Source organism: Myodes glareolus, chromosome 1 (assembly GCF_982192425.1).
Source record: "Myodes glareolus chromosome 1, mMyoGla1.1, whole genome shotgun sequence".
In the NCBI taxonomy this organism is placed as follows: Eukaryota; Metazoa; Chordata; class Mammalia; order Rodentia; family Cricetidae; genus Myodes; species Myodes glareolus.
Genome location: NC_142026.1, coordinates 86,303,719 through 86,324,753, shown reverse-complemented (window position 1 = coordinate 86,324,753; position 21,035 = coordinate 86,303,719). Strand labels below are relative to the sequence as shown.

The 21,035-nt window shown below is 42.2% G+C and overlaps 1 protein-coding gene across 1 annotated transcript in view; it reads right to left on the bottom strand.

The window, feature by feature from the left end:
- The window catches only part of Crybg1 (crystallin beta-gamma domain containing 1), a 200,035-nt gene that overhangs the window by 102,961 nt on the left and 76,039 nt on the right, over positions 1–21,035 (bottom strand). The window contains exon 2 of the mRNA XM_085691001.2: positions 13,094–13,226. Within this exon, the coding sequence (XP_085547127.2) occupies positions 13,094–13,226 (133 nt within the window). The remainder of the gene's footprint in view (positions 1–13,093; positions 13,227–21,035) is intronic.

Below are 21,035 nucleotides of genomic sequence, written 5' to 3'. Positions count from 1 at the left end.
CTACAGGCCTACTAAAGGCTTTGGGTGAATGCTGAGCGCATGCTGACATTAATCCCTTCCTTCATTTCATGTACTCTGACCTTCTGGTGGTTTTTCTCTGTCCACCCAACCCCCTCATTACTGCTCACACTCTGAAATTACGTACGGCTCCATTTTCTACGTGGGGTGATAACTACTGCACATTTACTCACAGCCTTGACAGAAGTTGCTGTTCCAAAGATCATGTTTTAGAAAATATTAAGGTATAGAAGATCACTCATTGCAAGAGCATCTAGCGACCTGAGGTCAAAGTACCAACTGAGCCAACGTCCCTCTCCTAATAATTGCAGCTCGATGAGCATCCCAGTTGGTGGCTTTACAGATGGCTGGGAAGACGGGATGCATCTCAACAGCTAAGATCACTGATGCATAGATAAAAATAGAATGCAAAAACAATTAACCTGAAGAGTGCTATTACAAACCACCACCACCATCAGAAATCTAGTAGGGACAGGAAGCTTCCTTGAACGTAAACAATATTTATAAGAAATAATAGATAAGAAGAACATGCAATAGCCGAGCAAGAAGATCTGTATGATATGGGGGCATAGGAAGTTAATGGTATCAGTGTGACACACGTCTTTTATTTCTTTCTTTATTTATTTACAGAGCATACAGTTTGTAGGAGTCAGTTCTCTCCTCCCAGCATGTGGATTCTAGGGAACAAACTCAGGTTGCCAGACCCAGCAGCAAGCATCTTTACTTGGTAAGCCATTTTGTCAGTCCCAAATCTGTTTCTTTTTTTTTTTTTTTTAAAAAAAAGTAATATGAGAATAAGGTGAATTAATAAAACTAGTTCATAAAATCAGATACTAGAGGCAGAAGATTATGTATAATCTATTCTAGTCATTTCCAAGAGTTTTCCCAGCACCTCAATGTTTTAATGAAAAGAAATCTGCACAGATTCAGCCAAATGTCAACAACAGACCCAGTGTGGTGGTGGTGGAGGGGTGTCCCCTGAGTTTTGAAGATGTGGCCTGAAGCAGACAAGCCCAAATTCCTCTCCTAGCCAACTTCCCTTTCCTCCTGGAGCCTGGGAAGCATTACCATATGATGCCAAGGGACCCACCACAAAGCACCATCTATTCCAATTCCTAACCACTCATTTTCAGAAGCCAAAGCTGGTGGGCTCTGGCCTTCAGCTGCATTTGATGCTTTATTCCCAAGGAGACAGACCAGTGAGTAAAGGCTCTTGTTGTGTAAGCCTGGTGACCACATTTGATCCCCTGAAGATGGCAGGAGAGGACTTGGTTCAGCAAAGTTGTCCTCTGGTGTGCTATGGCACGTGTGTGCACACACACATCATGCAGAAATAGTAATACACTTTATTTTTTAAAAGATGTAAGTTCTCTGCTCTGAAGAAGTCATTTCCTAGTGGAAAGAGACAACATTTCTCAATATGGGGGAATTACTAGAATGTTACAAAACTACTTGAGAACTCGAGCAATGTCAGAGAAGACTCCAGAAACCCGGAGAACCTTTACATGTAAGGTAGTGCTTGATCAGAATTTAAAGATAAATACACATTTGGATTATTACAGTTTTAAAATAAAGCAAAAACTGGATTATGGTTCCCTGAAAAGTTTCTCTTTTAGCTTACTATGTATATTGTGTCTTTGGAAAGTATTTAAGCATCCAATACTTTTCATTAACATGTACGTTATGGTGAAACATTTTTATCAAACTCCCAAATTCTTAGAGCTTTTTCTTTTCCCGTGAGGACTGAACTGGACATTGAGGGTCGTGTCAATGCTGGATAAGGGCTGGAATGACAGCCCCAACCTGTTTACTTATTCATTTAGACACAGGGTCTCTAAGATGAAGAGGCTGGGCTTGAACTCATTCTGTAGCCTAGACAATACTTGAAATTCTGAACCTCCTGTTTTAATTTATCAGTTATCTGGGATTACAGGCCTGTGCCCCCAATCCTGGCTAGAAGTTAACTGTGTTTTTTTGTTTGTTTGGCTGTCCTGGAGCTCCCTATGTTGACCAGGCTGGACTCGAAAACACAGAGATCCTCCTGCCTCTAACTCCCAAGGGCTGGTATTAGAGGTGTGTGCTGCCACTCCAGGCCTAGAAGTTAACTCTTGAAGGAAGCATGCTTTTCTTAGTTTGAAAATTATTTTAGGCAAAGGTTATCAGAACATCTGAGGGCTCTGATTGGAGTGGTAACATCATCAGCAGGGAGATATTTTAAAGTGGATGTTTTAATGCCAGGGACCCAAATTCCCCCACCTCTCTCACTCTAAAGTTAAGCAAACTTAGTTCCTCGGTGCTCAGGGATCTCAGTAGGATCACCATAGGGAGCAGCATGTCTGCTCTTAGGCTCCTACACCCTTCACTCGGCGAGCTGGGCACAGGCCCTTGGATCTCTGTGTACTGAGATGACCCTGCACGTACTCCACAATCACAGAGGTCTCTCCTAATAAGCTGTCACCGAGGCTCTGTGCATTTAAGTTAGTGTTACTGGTTGTGTCTTCCAGCCACAAATTTGAGTTTTCTCCCAAGTTCTTCTGGACATTTTCTTTCAAACTGATGATTGGAAATTATTAAAAAAAAATCTCTAGAGAGTTGCTAATTAGCCAATAATTAGCAAAGATCATGAATCTCTGTATAATGACTTTAGGCTTCTCTCTAGGCAGTGTTTTAAACTAGGACTCTCCGACTTTGAGGAGCCACTGACAGAGGGACAGAAAGAGGCACTCAGAGGCCACAACAGTAAAGCCAACAGTTGTAGGGATAAATAGTGATTAAGACCGACATCCCCAGTACAGGACACATCTGAAAGGGTGCTCTGACTGATGTGGTCAGAGAAGGGCTGACATCAAATGCTTTAGTTGTCATTCAGCACTTCAATGTTCTTCAAAAGTGTCTCTATGTGTCTATGCATACAGACAGACACACATTTTTAAATAAACGACCCGTTTCGTTAATTAGATCAGTACTCTGACAGGGGAAAAAAAGAGAATAGTTTATAGGACATGCTTTTTCCTAGAGCATATTACAAAACGAGGCTGACACACATTTAATGCATTCCATCCAACAGCTTCAAAGTTCCTAGGCACAGAACAAAGTAAATGTATCTGTCCTATTACAGGTGGACAACAGAGGGAAGAAGCATCAAAGCTGAGTGCGAGCCGGTGGGGACAGCTTCTGCATTTTACAGAGCAGCTCAGGTTCTACACCCAGAGTGGGGATGATGGGGAAACCATCAAGGTTGAGCGCTGGAGTCGTCTCTCCACCTTACAGTGGGTGAGATGTGGCACACAAAAGGCAGTTTTGAGCTGTGGATTAGGGGCTGAAAACAGAGGCAGCAGATATAGCTCAATGGTAGAGCCCTTGCCTCCCTGAAACAAGGGCCTGGGCTTGGTCCTCAGCACTCCAAACACAGAACCAGAATCTGAAAATGATCATCCACCTTCCTCAAATGCCACTTCTCAAACCATCTCGAGGTATGCTTTGTGACAGGGTCTCCTGTATTCCAAGCAGGCCTCAAACTTACTATGCACCCAAAGATGATCTTGAACTCCTGCCTCTAGGGCAGTGTTGGGATCCCAGGCATGGCCAACACATCTCGGTTATGCAGAGCTAGGGATCGAACCCAAAGTCTTGTGCATTTTGGGCAAGTATTCCACCAACTGTGCTGTGCCCCCACCTCCCATCCTTCAAGCGTCTTTACGGTTTATTATCTAGCTCTAATAAGAACTTAGTACCCAGCACAAAGGAAAACAGTTTTAGAGACAACAGGAAGCAAGTTTTATATGTATTTTTACAACACAAGGTTCTGAAAAGCTCCACATAGGCAGGGCTGAGTCTCAGAGAACAATATCCCACAGTGATGAGCTTCCAAGGCATTTACTCCACTAACTAAACTGTAGCCAATTAGAAGAAAAACTAACACAAGGCAAGGGGAAGAGAGCAGTGGAGAAGAGAGAGAAGAACACGTATTGTACTGATCAGGATATTGACAGACGGAAGACTAAAATGTTTAGCCATCCACACCAGGAATAAACGCTGGCTCCCCCACACAGGCTTCACATTTGAACACTTTCAAAGAGATACCGTAAACAAAACAAGAAACTCAAGGCTATAGAAGACTCTCAGTAAGGACTCACCTCAAGATCCCGGTCATAGTACCTGTTTCTGGAATTTTCACATCTATTCCGGGAGTCAAGGCCCCTGTTCCGAGAGTCCACACTCCTGCTACGATTGTTAGCACAACCATTACACCTGCCACAGCCACAGCTGCAGCCACAACAATTCCGGCCCCCCATTGAGGTGCTGGAGCGGATGAGCCTTCTTCAGATTTTCTCCAGGAGGAAAGAGTAAGTGCTGCAGAATGAAGGCAGGGGCCCAGCCACATATGCCGCCGGGTGACGGCACACGGGGGGGGGGGGGGCTCTGCTCTCTAGCTCAAACGGGGACTTCTTCTGGCCAAAACAATCACTCTGCTGAGATTAACACAGACCCTGCGTCCACTCAAAAGAAGACCAGGCTCAACAGTGCCATCTCTGCAAATGAGAGCTCCTGTCTTGGTGACCTCAGGAAAACAAGTGAGCATCCCAGGCCAGGACGCCTCTTTATTGCAAGCATGATGTCACCACGGCTTTAATTTTCTCCCACACTGCATTTGCTGGTAAGAATTCAGCCTGCCATTTCAGGATGTCAGAACAATAACAGTAATTACCACTGTGCCGAGCTTCGCATTGTCCCTGTGGTTTGGACCACTGGTGATTCCTTACAGCAGGTATGCTGGTCGGGACAGTCACCACCCGATGTTCCCAAAAGGAGAAGGCCTGTCTCCCCTGAAGCTGGTTGCAGCATCCCAGAGGATGCCTCTTAAGTGTTTTCAGACCCGGAGTTTTAAGTCTTGGAAATTTTTTGTGTGATATGCAAGAAATGAACTTAAACAAAGAGAGGGAGAACAAGGCGGCTCTTCAGCGTCCACGCCAATAACTGCGAGTCCCATGCCTAGTTCCCATTCGCCCAACAGTCCCTCTAAGGATGCAGAGGGGAGGAGAGAGAGGGAGCAGGGAGAGCGGAAGGAAGAGAAGGAAAGGAAGGGGAAGGAAATGATACCACAGAAGATAAAAATATTTCATATAAAATTTTTTATCAAGGTTGGCTGTGGTGCACATGCCTTAATCCCAGTATTCCAGGGGCAGAGGCAAGTGGATCTGTGAGGCTAGTCTGGTCTAATAGCAAGTTCCTGGACAGCCAGGAATAGCTACATGGAGGGAACCTGTTTCAAGAAGAGAAAATAACAAAAACTCTTGTTAGAGCTAAGCATCATGGGCTGTCACAGTGTCTCTCCATATAAACAAACCAGTAAAACTCCAAAGAAAGAATAGGAAAAGAGAATTCGTTACAAAAATATAAAGTCATCAAAAACCATTTTTTTAAAAAAATCAAAATCTCATTCTTTTTCCTTTTATTGATTTACTTTTCTTTTTTGAGACTGTCTTATTCTGCAGCCCAGGTTGGCCTGGAACTCACGACGATCCTCTTGCCTCATAATCCCAAGTACTAAGATTATAAGGTGAGCCACCATTTCTGACTTTCAACCCCATTTAATTGAAGAATTGTAAATTTAAATATCCAATATCGACAGATTGGCAAGATTTAAAAAGACTGATTACACACATCATAGAAGAGAGGAAAAACAGACACATTCACTACTAGGGTATAAGCTGAAATCCCTTTTTACGGCCAGTCTGAGAATATATTCTGTAATACAAAAGCTCTTAGTTTAGCAATTCCACTTCTGAGAGAATTTAGCTCACAGATGTAACTAACAAAAACAAGACAAACCAAAACAAGACGAAAAGGTAAAAGGTAGAACACAGAACTATGCCAGTCTATCCATCCATCGTATGACGTATGAAGAATACAACTTATCACAAAGGGGCCCCGCTGTTCTAGAGTGACCCCGGGAAAGCGGATAACCAAGGTTTCTTAGTTCAGAATAAACACACTGTCAAGGTCATCTTCAAGCTAAGGAACAAGTTCCAGGCTGGACTGGACTACAGGTGACACTGCTGGGGACAGACAAGAAGAGAACAAATGAGTTGGAGAATCGTGTGTGCTGCTTGAACTTTCTGTTAAAAACAGCCCATGCTGGACCAACTGCTCACGTCATAAGCAGTAAGGGACACAAGCTAGGCCAGTCACCTGTCAAGGTAGGGAGAGCCTTAAGCCTCTGTTTTGTATGTTTCACGATAACTGTACATTTCTTTGGCCACACGAAAATACAATATTGAGAAGAGAAATGATAAATATGTTACCACGTTGTTGAAAAAAGTAAATACCACCCCCTCTCACAGACAAAGCCTTCTAGCTTGGCAGTACAGGAAATGGACTGGCTTACATATATTTATGTGTTTATTTATACATATGTAAATAAACGACATCCTCAGCAGCTACTTCAAAGGAAGAGACAGCAGGTACTTGGGAAGGAAAGAAAACAAACCCTTTACTGAGCTTTCTTGTTCTATCCTGGTGACCCTCGCATCTTCAAATGGAAAACTGGCAAGGCATAAATAATCAATCCTCTCTCTCCCTCCCTGCTCACTAGATCAGATGATTTAGGTCTTAGGAGGAAAACAACCGACATAGGGAACCCCACTGTTTGAAAGCCATCTATAGGTACCAAAGCAACAGCCTCTGGCATACAACTGGTGAGCGCCCCTGTGCAGGGAAAGGCTGTGCTATCAGGCTGAGAGACAGGGATATAGATGTCCAGGCCACTGGGCTCTGTTTCCCCAGGGAGCCGGGCCACTGTACAGCGTGAGAGTGGAGGAAAGGGTGGAGCTGTTTCTGAGGCCCACACATGGCTCCTTTGTACACACATGTATTCAGTGAGATTTCTTGATCTTCTGTAAGAGCCTAAACAAAAACAAGGTTCAACCTGGCACTGAAATTCTGCCTGCAAGACAGCATTGCTTTTCGCTGTGAACTGATTGCTTTCCAGTCGTGCAGGACTGACGTGACCCTGTGTTCTGCACTTTACATGTTATTGGCACAAAGTACCTAACAGAAACAGCTTAAGGGAAAGGGGTTTATCTTGCACACAGTCCACCTTGTCAGGAAGTCATGGTGGCAGGTACTGAGGTGCCAGTCACATTGCAGTTAAGGGGAGTCTTCCCACCTCATCTGACCTAATCTAGAGAGTCCTTCACAAGCATCAGGGTCATTCTAGATCCTGCCGAGTTGACAATCACTAGAAACCATAGGAGGCCCTTGGAGTCTCCTGATAAAGCAGAAGGACTCGCTGATAGTCCAGTAAAGGCTGAATTCAGAGTGCGCTTAAGGCACGGGCAGTGCAAAGGGGAAAAAGAACAGTTTTCCTGGGCAGAGGCCGCCGAGGATCAGCTTGTGTACAAGTATCTGAGAGTGGGAAGAAGGCGTCCAAAGGCAAGAGACTGACTGGCCTATGAAGGCCACCTGGGACCAAGCAGAATATCGCAGACAATACAGGCAAGATTGTTACAGTTTATAGCAAATCAGAGGGTCCAGGGGTCTCAACTTTAATCACAATAATGCTTAAATCATTTCTCCTCCTTCAAAAAAATGTTTGAGTAAACAGTATTTTCACAGAGCTCCAGGACAGGAATGCAAACATATACCCCATCAAAGCTTGTATCTCCTACCTGTCCACTTCCCGCCCGACTCCATCACAGCTAATTATTACTAGTGCTAATTAATTAATTAGAGGCTTCGCATCTCCCTATATACAACAGACTAGTTTGGAGCTGGCAATCCTCCTGCCTCAGTCTCCCAAGTTCTGGAGTCTGCCTTCACACCCAGCATTACTAGCTTTCAATGTACACTTCTACATTCAATGCATTGATAAACAGATAGATACATGTATGTTCTATCATGTATTTTGTATAGGTTACAACATGCTATACACTCTGTTTCCCGTCTTAGACTTTTTGTTTTGCTTTGTGTTGTTTTCATTCCTTAGATCAATAGAGACTTAGTACAGAGACTCCTGCAGTGCGGACACCTCGAAATGAAAGACTGATTAGAGATGAAATACTTACATAACCTAGATAGGTTTTTTTGTTTTTGTTATTTTTAGTAGTAGTGAGTGAACCTGTAGCCTCACTCATGCTAGGTACAAACTAAATCCCAGTCCCAAGAGTTACCTGTGTAGATAGGCCATGTCCAGGGCAAGGTAAAGGGAACAACAGAAGAGTTGACTGAATAGGGAAGCAGAGGGGACAAGGTACGTCCTAGGGCTCAGCAGTCTCTAATCACAATACCAGATGGCACGGATTACCCAAAATAAAGTCCCTGAGGATAGAGAGACAGTTCAGCAGTTAAAGATGCTTACTGCTATTTCAGAGGACTGGAGCCCGGTTACCAGGACCCACATTAGATGGCTCATGACCAACTACAACTCTGGCTCCAGAGGATCCTATACCCTCTTCTGGCCTCCTCAGGCACACAGACAGATGGACATGCATGAATATATATATATGTATATATTTATATATACACACACACACATACATACACATCAAAAATAATGAAATCCGAATAGGAAAATACAATGCGGAATTGAAGTGTGCTTAAGAATGAAATGGTGACTGTGGGAAGGTTGAACCTTCATTGGTAAATGCCTTCATGTCAGCGCTAGAGTTGGGTCTTGGCCTTCAGGATGTGGGACGTCACTGTTCTTCAAGATGGTTTTTGAACTACTTTTACTAAAATTGGCAGTCAGAGTGCATGAGAACCTAGTGATGAATGTTTCTGTCCTGTGTCTCGGGACAGCTTTCAGTAGGCTGGAATAGGATTAAAGTTGGAGGCCTCTTAAGCATAGTGTATGGATCTACTGGACGGAACGAGATTGAGGACTGGGCACTGGATGAGAAATCTGTGAACCGGTGACTTCACATTTGTAATCAGAAATCTTTTTTTCTGTGTACACAAGAAGATATATAGTAAATGTCATCTCATTTCAATGGAAGGATTCAATATAGTATCACCAGCTTTAAGGAATGTTGCTCCAGAACTTTAAAATTAGCAACAAGTAAATGTAGTAGTAGAAAATGTGTGGATCCAATATAAACTGTGGGTAAATTCTGCTCTTTGGGAAATGCAAAGTATTTAGATTTGCAAATTAAAAATGAAACATCAGTTTGAATAAAGAGATGTATCTTTACAGGGCTTCATCAGCTTGGGGGGTGGAGTCTCAGGAGAATCTATAACTTTTCCTTGGGAAGGGAGGCCATGGGTGGTTCTGATCTAGGTGCCTCAGTAAACCTGAACGCCACAAGAAAGGACTAGGTCTACTAGGGAGAGTGGATTGAGACAAGGGTCGTTTGGGAAGCAAGAACAGTACAGGGCATTCATTGTGGGTGAAACACAAAGAATTTCCCTTTTTTCCCCTAGAGATTGACCCTAGGGTCTTATTCATGCCAGGCAATTTCTCTGCCACTGAGAGATACCCTAGGTCTGAGCTACACTGCATTTAAGTTGAATCAACTTAATTCCATCCAAAGTGATGGTCCTGGTGGAGGATCCAGCATCTCTGAGACACAGGTCCAGATGACCCTCTCAGCCATCGTCTCAAGAGAGGTGAAGTCAAATGCACATTGGTGGGCAGGAGCGAGGGGCAACCAGCACTTGCTGAACAGACATGAGGACTAGAGATGGGTCCTCAGGACCCATGTGAATGCTGGATAGGTATGACTGGACACCTGTAATTCCAGCAGCATAGGGAAGGCCGAGACTCCCTTTGTCTGGTCTGTCTAGCCCGATTTGCCAAGTCAGTGAGCTCTGGGTTTATTCACTGTTTCAATGAATAAAATGGAGAGTGAATCAAGGAAATTTTCCATCAGGCAACCGCGTGCACACATATGCATACACACATGCACACACATCACATGGACATTAGAAATAAAATGCACATCAGTTATGAGAAAGGATATTATACCCTCCTCTTGTTTCCAGTCTTACAGTGACAAATAAGAGAATGAGAAAGATTCTGAGAGTCAGGACTCAGGAGTAAGAACAAAAAGGAGGTGGACAGATGCTGGAGGGGTAGAAAGGAGAACAGGGCAACAAATGGAGAGAAAGAGGCAGCAGTGGACCTCAAAGTCAGCTCTTCCTGCAGTACTTTGATCATCCCTGGGGAAGAGCATCACACAGTGTAGAACAGAGGTCGTACCTGGATGACCCCATTCTAGGTGACACTTGGGGACAGTGTGGCCTGAACTGTTTCCTGCTTCTTTCCTTCTACCTGTTCTGTCAACACTGGGCTCCCGATTCACTTGGCTGGGGCTCCAAGCTCTGACCTTTCCACCTTCCCTGTCTCTTCTCCCTTTCCATGGCCTCTGGGTCTCCCCTGGCTAATGCTCAGGACTTGGAGTTTCTTGGCTGTATCCTGGGGGTGTGAGCAGGGTCCCAGGGGCCAAAAGTCCTTGCTGTGAAGAGACAATGGAGCTGCTGATGGCAATGCATGACAAGCTGGGAGAGTCTTCACTGTTCCTCCTCAGGGAATCTATCTTGTATTCTAATTGTTTTTTAAAAAGTAATTCTTTTCTTTTATGTGTATGAGTGCCTGGATGTATGAACATGTAACACAAGAGCTCCAGCCGTGCATGGAGGCCAGAAGAGGGCACTGGGTTTACTAGAATTCGAGTCACTGGCAGTTGGGAGTCACCTTTTGGGTGGTGAGATCTAAACCCAGGCTGTTGGTAAGAGCAGCCAGTGATCTCAACCTCTTAGTCGTCTCTCCAGCTCCTCTTTTGCCTTATTCTGAATGCTACCACAAATCATTTTCCAGACTTCAGCAACCATAAGAAACTGAACTTAAATTGTATTTACAGAGATATTTTCATCTTAAATGATAAAGGGTGTAGTTTAATAATACTTGAAGCTCTAGCTAAGGTCAATGACCAGACTTTTCACCTATAACTATAAATAACTTTATAAATAAATAATTTATATAGACAGAAGAAAGTGAGAAATCAACTTGAAAGTAGTTATAAAGTATAGAAAGTTTACTCATTTAAATTTGATTTTTCATTTCAATACTTGAAATGAAATGCTGTTCTGAGTTAGAAAGTACTCTGATTTTGTGGTAATAATGATACTGCTTTTATTTAGTTTGTTTTCTTATATTAAAATTATTCTGCATCAATTTTCCCTATCTATTTTTGCTATGTTCTGATGAAATACAAAGCATGTTCTTGCAATCTCATCATGCCTTTTTTTTCTACAACTTAACATCACTAAACAAAAACTTTTTTGTTTTGTTTGAGGTGTTAGAGATTGAACTATATGACCTTGTGTATCCCAAACACGCGCTCTATCAGTGAGCCCAATTTTTGTTTTTACACTAAAATTTACAATATAGAAAAATTGACTGTCTGTATCATTTTAAGAGTCAATAGACAGTTTCTAGTACATTCAGATTGATATACAATCAATATACAAAACTCTTCCAAACTCACTTTATAACCCAGGGTATTTTTTTTTTCAAGACGGGGTTTCTCTGTAGCTTTGGTGTCTGTCCTGGAACTAGCTCTTGTAGACCAGGCTGGCCTCGAACTCACAAAGATCCGCCTGCCTCTGCCTCCCGAGTGCTGAGATTAAAGGCGTGCGCCACCACCGCCCGGCTGCCAGGGTATTCTTGAACCTGACAGCCTTCTGTCTTCAGCTCCCAGGTGATGGGATTCCAGGCATGAGCCACTTACTTGGTTTGCTCCAAGTAGTTTCCTTTCAATATATAGTTAATGAAGCAAATGCCTTTTGCATTTGGAGAGATTTCTTTCACAACAGAGTATCGTTTTTATGCACTCTCACTGATGTTATAAGTTATAAGGAAAAGATGTATTCTGCCTCTTCTGGGGCCTGGCAGCAACCTAGTCCTCACTGTCACTGAGGGCATCAATCCGATCTCCTATACTGTAGATAAGTACACAAAGAATAATGTCTCCATACATATGAGTGAACACAGTTGGCAAGAATACATATCTGCATTTCCCATCTCAGGGAAACCTTTCTTTTAAGAAAATATAATTAAATCAGAGATTGAAAGCAAGGCCTTGTGTATCCCAAGTATAGAGAATGTTTTGTGAAAACACCAGCTAGCAAATATTGCCTGGGAGATGTGGCTATGTCTTGAATCCCAATGCTCAGGAGGCAGAGGCAGAAAGTTTTCATGAGTTCCAAACCAGCCAGGGCTACATAGTAAAATGCTTTCTCAAAAATAAATGGATGAATAAACAAAAGTAAAAATATAAAAATTTAAAAAAAGAAAGAAGAAGAAGGAGAAGAAGAAGGAGGAGGAGGAGGAGAAAAAGAAGGAGGAGGAGGAGAAAAAGGAGGAAGAAGAGGAGGAGGAGGAGAAGAAGGAGGAGAAGAAGAAGAAGGAGAAGAAAGAAAAGCAACTAATAACCATGTTGACCATCTAACCACAGGAAGAAGGCTAATGCTTTAGGGAAAGAAGCACAGACCCTAAATACTGATATTATAGTTCTGAGTATGTCCTGAGTAACAGGAGAAAGGTAGACAAAGATCCACATCAATGAGGAAGAATGATTGACGGCAGTGAAGGCATGGACTCAACATATTCAATGAGACTCATTTATTACCATACATGTAGATACATTATGTTATACTATATATCATACATTGTATATAATATATTTGCTATCACACTGAATTAGATAAGTCATAATATGTTAGATAAAATAAGCATAGCTAACCCTGTCTCAAAAAAACCAAAAAAGGTATAGCTATATAATATGTGTCTATATATAACACATAATGTTCCTTATATGTATGTATTGTTTAATAAGATGTATTATCTTGTATGTTTTAATTACTAAAATTATTTACTTCTGAAAACCATACATTGAAAATTAAACATTAAAGCTGGACATGGTGGCATATACCTTTAATCTCAGCATTTGTGGAGTAGACACAGGCAGAACTCAAGTTCAAGGCCAGCATGGTCTGTAGAGTTCCAAGACAACCAGGGCTACACAGAGATACTCTTGTCTTAAAAACCAAAAATGAAAAGAAAAGTAATTATTACCTTTTTAAACATTGCAGACTCTGTAGATGAAGGGCCAGGTACCTCACTGGGGTTGTAAGATAATTGTGGTTCCCCACCATGCAGTGCTAACTCCTGGGACTCCTCTTGGCTTCCATCGGGCACACCAAAAGCTCTAGAAAGGATAGAAATGGTTTTCCAATGAGTTATCAAGAGCTGAAAACTGAAGAGACTTAGAGACATCATTGTAGATAATCTGGTACTCTTGCAGCACACGTAAGTATATCTTGTTGATGTCACTATGTAGCTAGCTGAATTTTTTACATCCCATGAGGAAACAAGTCAGAATGGATAGGCATACAGATAACCAGATGGACAGGAGATTCTGGCATGGGTCACACCATTTCATTTTGCAGTTTCTCGGTTGCTTTGCTGTCGCAACTGCTAAGGAAAGAAACCCAGAGAAATGTGGTGACTCACACCTGAAATCCCAAGACTCAAGAGCTGAGGCAGGAGGACTGCTGTGAGTTTGAAGCCAGCATGGGCTACAGAGTGTTTGTTACCTTGTCCCCAAAACAAAACCCAAAATAGCAAACCAGAAGTGACAATGAAATTCATAGGTTTCATGAACGCTGGAAGAAAAGTGGACACTGAATCCCAGGTAGCAGAAGGATCTACCAGGAGTGTCCAACCTGTGGACTGTGGGCACATTGGTCCCTGGCTGCAAACAGCTTGTCACAAAGTCATAGACTTCCTTAAAACATGATGAGGTTTTATGGGACTTATTTTTGTGGTTCAATTGTTGAGCATAAACTCTGTAGATGACAATGTCATGTCTCAACATCCAAAGGCTAGCCACACCTGAAAGGCTTTGCCAGGAAAAGTTACTATTCCCAGGGTTATGAAATGTATCAGACCTAAATGAATGGATAGAAGCTATTCCCTTTATCCAACCCCTTGCCATCTTCTCTCGCACACATTTTTCTTTGCTTCTAACACTCATTTTATTCAAACACCTATATATTTCAAACATCTATCTATCCCTCATACATTTTAGAATCCATATCCAACCAAAGTTGTCAATCATGGCTGGTCCAGTCCTAATGCTGTGGTCCCTTTACCAGTAATTAATTTAGGCACATTCCATGCATATCTCTTTGCTGATGTTACCATCTATGTCTCAGTGACTTGTAGTGACATTGTCACTTGGGTCTGATTCTGACTGAGAGGTGAAGGGTATGTGCTAAAGGGACTGGGGAATGGTCTCTGTTGAAAGAAACTCACAGAAAGAAAGAAGTCTCCCTGTATGTTGTGCCTCCACGTTGTGAATATGCATGATAGCTGACTTGGAACCATGCTGGGATTTAGGCTGAGAACAGACAGAAAAGAAAGCAGGACAAAGAAACAAGACAACAGATTCTTTGAATACATCATTGAACTGCTAAATTATCGACTCCAACACCAACTTCAGCTCCACTTTTTCTTTGTGTGTGTGGATTTGATAATCCCCTATTTTTTAGGGCATTCTGAGTTATCAGAACATTGGAATTAACACAAACGTTCATAGATTTTTCCCCCCAGCCAATCATATGTTTGATGTTGGAATAGAGAAAGATTTAGGCTTTTAATGAAAAATATCAGTGAAGCAGGGAGAGAAGTAACCATTCAAGGCCTCTGGTTTCACAGAAGAAGGAGAAACTTGTGAGAATTTCTACAATATGCCAAAGGTAAGGAGACCAATGAGGCAACGTCATAGAGTTCAGAGAAATTCAAGTCAGCGAGGTAAGATCAGTAAGGAAGCTACGTATGGGAATAATGTGTTTGTTCTCGTTGTTGCTGCCTGTTTTATTTTTTGAGTTAGGTAACCCAGGTTAACCTTGAACTTTCTATGTCAACAAGTATGATCCCGATCTCCTGACCCTCCTGCCTTTGTTTTTCAGATATTGGGATTATAGGACGGTTGGTACCATGTGAGCATAATTTGGGGAAGTCTATCCTGTACATCTTTATTAAAAAAATATTCTTTGCAGGACATTAAATGAGAAGGTACATTAGAAGCAGTACTTTTTGTCTTCCTTCTATACACAGCAAAAAAAAAAATTGTGGGTATAGAAAGGAACTAAACTAAAGAATCTCATAAATGTATCATAGTGAGGTATTCTGTAATCCTAGCACCCAGAAGGATTCTGAGTTTAAGGTCATCTGGGGCTGCAGAGTGGGACGCCAAAAAAAAAAAAAAAAAAAAAAGAAAAAGAAAAAAAAGAAAAAAAAAGAAAAGAAAGAAATAAATTGTATGATTTCTTTAGCTAGAACATAACTTCACTCTCAATAAATTTAATTCATGCATCATTTGATAATATATAAAAATCATCTTTGGCTGCATAGAGAAGCTCCATTATATACAACAATAACAAAAACAACAACAGCAATAACAAACTCAACCCCCAAAACTAAAAGATTCCTTCAGACAACTTTTTCTTTAAGAATTTAAAGACTATATCTATAGTCTTTAAAAAAATATATGTAGTCTTTAAATTATATATATACTCTTAAAATTTATATACACATATATACATATACCTATAATCCTTAAAACATATATGTGCTATACACACACACACACACACACACACACACACACACACATATATGGATGTAGAGCCTTGAATCCCTGGGAGAATTTGAATGACACCTGAACAACAGCTGAGAAGGTATGGAGACTTACCACACTGTACCTTTCATCAAGACCTGTCCTCACGAGCTGCTCCACTATTCCTATCAATGCTCACCTGACCTTCTGCTCGCAAACACGCCAAAAGGGCTAGCAAGTGAGAAAAGACACTTAGAACTTGAAACAGAAAAGTTGTTTCTTACAAATTGGGACAGATAAGCAAACTGTATAGATAGGCTGCTGTCCTTAATATTGTTCCTCTTTGGAGGAAAATACATGTGTTTATCAATTACCCAGGAGTCGAGGGGAGGAAAGTGCTCATGTGTGCTCCCTAAGCATCATGATACTGAAGGCCCAAGAAGGGAGCTGCCCCTTCCTGCTGTGCCACTCTGAAGATGGTGAGGCTGCTCTTTCTACACATTCCGCTTGTGAGTCAGTTCTTGCCTGGACATAGTATAGACCCTCTCCCCTGTAAGGGACACAGAGTCTAACTCAGAGAAACCATTAAAAAAAGCTCGCTAACATATAAAACAAGAGGAGCTCCTGAGTTGGTGAATCCAGTTGCTTCTAAATTCTGTGGTGACTCCAGTCACAGGATTGGCAGGCTATCTTCCCATGCATCTCCCTGAGAAGTGAGGAAATACTCTCCAGAAGGCATTTCTTGCCATGTGTCATACATGCCAAACCAGTTCCTGGACCTGTTCCATTGAGGCTAGAGCCTAAAGAACATTACTGTCCACAGAATGGATGCCCGAAAAGCCCAGGATTCTGGTAGGAAAGAATGGGTAGCGAGGTGTGGAAACGAATGCTCTTTATTTGCTACCTGGCTTTCTCGTGAAGCATGCTCCCCACACTTACTGGGACATTGGTAGAGGCAGAGGTAGGGAATGTTTATGACTGATTCTGAGGCATCAAAGTAGTGACTTCTGTGATTTAGGCCTCACAATAGGCCAAATCCAGGTCAAATCCAGGTCACCCGCTTGCCCTCTTGACTTGTGGGGTTAAAAAAACAAAACAGCAAATTTGTGGTAATAAGGCTTAGCACAGGGTAGATTCCATTTGACTTGCCTGAACTCCCGATCTCCCAAACTCAAGAGACTCATAGTTCCGAGGCAGGTTTCTTATCAGTGACCAGTGAAGGAGAGAACTAGACAGGCGGTTCCAGGGACGGGCCCTGCTTTAGTGCTAATCTGAAACAGGAAATGCTGTTTGTGGCACACCCATAACTTCAGGTCTGCCTTTGAGGGAGGTGGAGGTTCAGGTACTGTGACTTCCCTTTCCTTGTGACCCAGATCCAAGCACTGCAGCTACACACCTGGCCACACAAGGCATCTTTCTCAAATTCTGCTCCAGGACTTAGGTGAGGGGTGAGGAGAGGCCACGTGATGTGTGGGCTGAGAGGTTATCACAAGACAAGTTTAGCCCCAGGGCAGCCTTTCCCACGACCCAGATGCTCCCACAGTTCATAAGTACTTCCCACTTCCTCTATATCGCTTCCTATCTATATCCACGGAACTCCCAAACACAGCAGATTTACTATATAAATGTTTTTCCTAAAATATCATTCTTTAATCCCAGCACTTAGGAGGCAGGGGCAGGAGGATCTCTGTGAGTCCTAGGACAGGCAGAGCTACAAAGTGAGACCCTGTCTCAAAAACCAAAAAACACCCCTCCCCCAAACAAACAGACAGACAAACAAACAAAAATCCACAGTCTCCACTGTAGAGCAATGTTTTAAAATATTACCTATGCAATGTTTTGCACAGAAAGAAAATGCTCAGAGTCAGGGTAGAGGCTCTGTAGATTCTTAGCTAACTTTATAATTGCTTAGATTTCTAGCCATGCCGGATATCAACATACATAAAAAGGGACAAACTATACCCAACCTCTAGGACACTGAGTGTCTATGAGACCTAGGACAGTAACAGTTTGAGTTCTGAAGAACATTTGCATGTAGACCAGACACTGGCAAATTTCCCTAGCCTAAAAGCCAACCTTGATATGATATTTGCAACAGCAAAGACCAATTTGAAAGTTGCATAATCGTTCATGTCTAAGGGAGGAAATTTTAGTCTCATTCCTAACAAGCAGGCCAGAGGAGTCATAAGAAAGGCTGAGCATGGTTTTGTGATGAGAAATTCAGGATTTGGAAATGTGTAAGTCGTTTCCTTTGGAAAGAGTCCTTGCTGAAAACCTATACATGCAAGTAATATTAGATGGCTCCAGCAAGTAGTAGTTAGGAATACACACACACACACACACACCACACCACACACATACACACACACACACACCACACCATACACATACACACACACACACACTACACACCACACACCACACCACACACATACACACACACACACACCACACCATACACATACACACACACACACACTACACACCACACACCACACCACACACATACACACACACCCCACACCACACATACACACACACACACCACACCACATACACCACACTACACACACACACACACACACACCACACCACACACACATACACACCACACACACACACACACACACACACACACACACACACACACACACCAGGTAAAAGAGGGTATTGAACAGAGCAAGGGAGGGTACCTGGGAGGGTTTAGAGGGAAGAAAGAAAAAGGGAAAATGATGTAATTATATTATAATCTCAAAATAGACTAGAAAAATAAAAATCATTACTGGCCAACAATCTTTTTGATTAATAAAATAAAGTCAGGCCCTCAGAAACAGCCATCTTTCAATGGAGTCTTAGCAGAACAGAATTTCTTAATTATAATAATTTCTCTTTCTGCCTTTCTCTTTCTTTCCCTCCCTCCCCCCGTTTCTCCCTCCCTCCCTCTCTGCTTTTTTCTTTCTTTCTCTCCCTCCCCCCCCATTTCTCCCTCCCTCCCTCCCTCTCTGCTTTTTTCTTCCTTCCTTCCTTCCTTCCTTCCTTCCTTTCTCTCTTTTCTTTAATGCAATGGGCAGCATTAACTGGACTCAGTAAGTTATTAAAAAATGAGAACACCAGGTTGGGAGGAAGATGTATTGGGTGCAGGGAGAGCTGCAGGGAGGGAGTAGGGAGTCAGGGTGAATATGATCATGATACAGAGGAGACAGAGGATACATGCAAACAATTTCCAAAGAATACATTTTTTTTTTTAAAAAAACAAAAACAAAATCTTACACCGTTCTCAAGATTTACAGCACTGGTGTCCTCCGAAGACCCTGGTGGCCCTGAGTCTTGAGGCTCTTTTTGCTTTCTACAGATTCGCCTCAGGTTTTCCTAATATTGCTCTACCTCACCAACTTGTTCCCCAAGCATTTTAATATGTATAACCCAGTATAAAACAAGTCCTCAAGAATTTTAATATGTATAGCCCAGTGTAAAACAGGTTATGGAAGCTCCTTTATTCTGTAGTTATGGCTTCAGAGGTAGCATACATGTGAAATAATTAAACCTTAAAGGATGAGTGAATGGACCAGCGGTTCTCAACCTGTGGGTCACGAAGCCTTTGGGGGTCGCACATCAGATATCCTGCATATCAGATAATTGCATTACAATTCATAACACTAGCAAATTTATAGTTATGAAATAGCATCAAGATAATCTTATGGTTGGGGATCAGCTGCACATAAGAAACTGTACTTGAAGGGTTGCAGCGTTAGGATCGCTGAGAACCATTGTTCGCATACTAGAAACTGCTACACTGTAAACTGAGGCTGCACTGCCCTCTGTCGTCTGAACAAATATCGTGACCGCTTTCCCCTAAACCTCACAGTTAGTGATAGACAAGAAAGTTAGTAAAAGGTGCCTTCCCTCCGTGTGCTCTGAGCTTGAGGCACCAGGTACTGCAGCCACTCTTTTGAAGAAGGTACTGGAAAGAAAGGTTTATAAATTTACTGGTCAACACAGAGAGAAAGACACAATTTAATACACCAACCAATGGCAAAAAAATGTATATGTGGTATTTCCTTAGTTTGGCTGCTAAATGGTAGGGAAAGGCCTTCTGGGTAGAGAAAGGCCTTCTGGGTAAGCCCCACCCCACATTAGACTCTATATTAGATTACAGATACACACCAGTGTATAATAGACAGCAGACCCAAGCCTGAAAAGACCCTTGGGGACTACTTGGTGTGATCTATTCAGTCTTGAAAAGACTGCATTCGAGAAACCATGAGGCCCACAGAACATGGAGCCTGCTGGCGACCCCACGTGTGGAACTGGAAGCCAGGCTTCCGGAAGAGCCTCACAAAGATGCATCTAATGACAAGTCTAGACAGAACCATGTAGATCTGATATTTAACACAACAGAATAGAAATCTATTTCCCTTTCAGGAGCAAGGGTTTTAGATATTTATTTATTTGTTTGTTTATTTATTTATTTATTTATTTATTTATTTATTTATTTATTTATTATGTATACAATATTCTGTCTGTGTGTATGCCTGCAGGCCAGAAGAGGGTACCAGACCCCATTACAGATGGTTGTGAACCACCATGTGGTTGCTGGGAATTGAACTCAGGACCTTTGGAAGAACAGGCAATGCTCTTAACCTCTGAGCCATCTCTCCAGCCCAAGGGTTTTAGATTTTCAAAGCGGGCTTTTTTCCCCAAAACAACACTGTCTTCAAATTTACAATTTTCCTCAGCAGATGAGAGGGTACATGCTCAAGAATTTCAGAGCTCTCAGGGCTAGTCACCAGGTATCTTAGCTGGTTATATAACTCCTCAAAGCCTCAGTTCTCTCATTCAAGGTAATAATCAGATTGTAAAAAGGGAATTAAATTAGGCAATATTCATCAAGTGTGTGCCCCGATGCTGCCACTTCATAGGTCCTCAATAAATAGCAACTATCACAGTATACCTGGATGGCAGGTAGCATTTCCTGAGTAACACTTTGGAAGGTGTCACGTGGACGGCACTCTGAGGAGGCACACTTCTAGCTAGTCGTCGAATCACCTCATTTGGCAGATGAATTCACAGAGGTTCAGAGATGTCAACCCTTCACATTCATGGGGCTAGTTAAGACTAGCAGTTCTGACAGGCATAGTGGTGCATGCCTTTAATCCCAGCACTCGGGAGGCATAGGCAGGGTGATCTCTGTGAGTCTGAGGCCATTCTGGTCTCCTACACAGAGAAACTCTGTTTTGAAAAACCAAAAGAGACTAGTAGTTGTAATTTCAAATTCTCAGCTAATGAGTTTTGTGATCTCAAAACCTCCAGTTGGATGGGAGAACGGAGATAGTTTTTATGTTCAATCAAGTTTCAAAAATTCTAAACATTTTCAACATTTTAGCCATATAAATG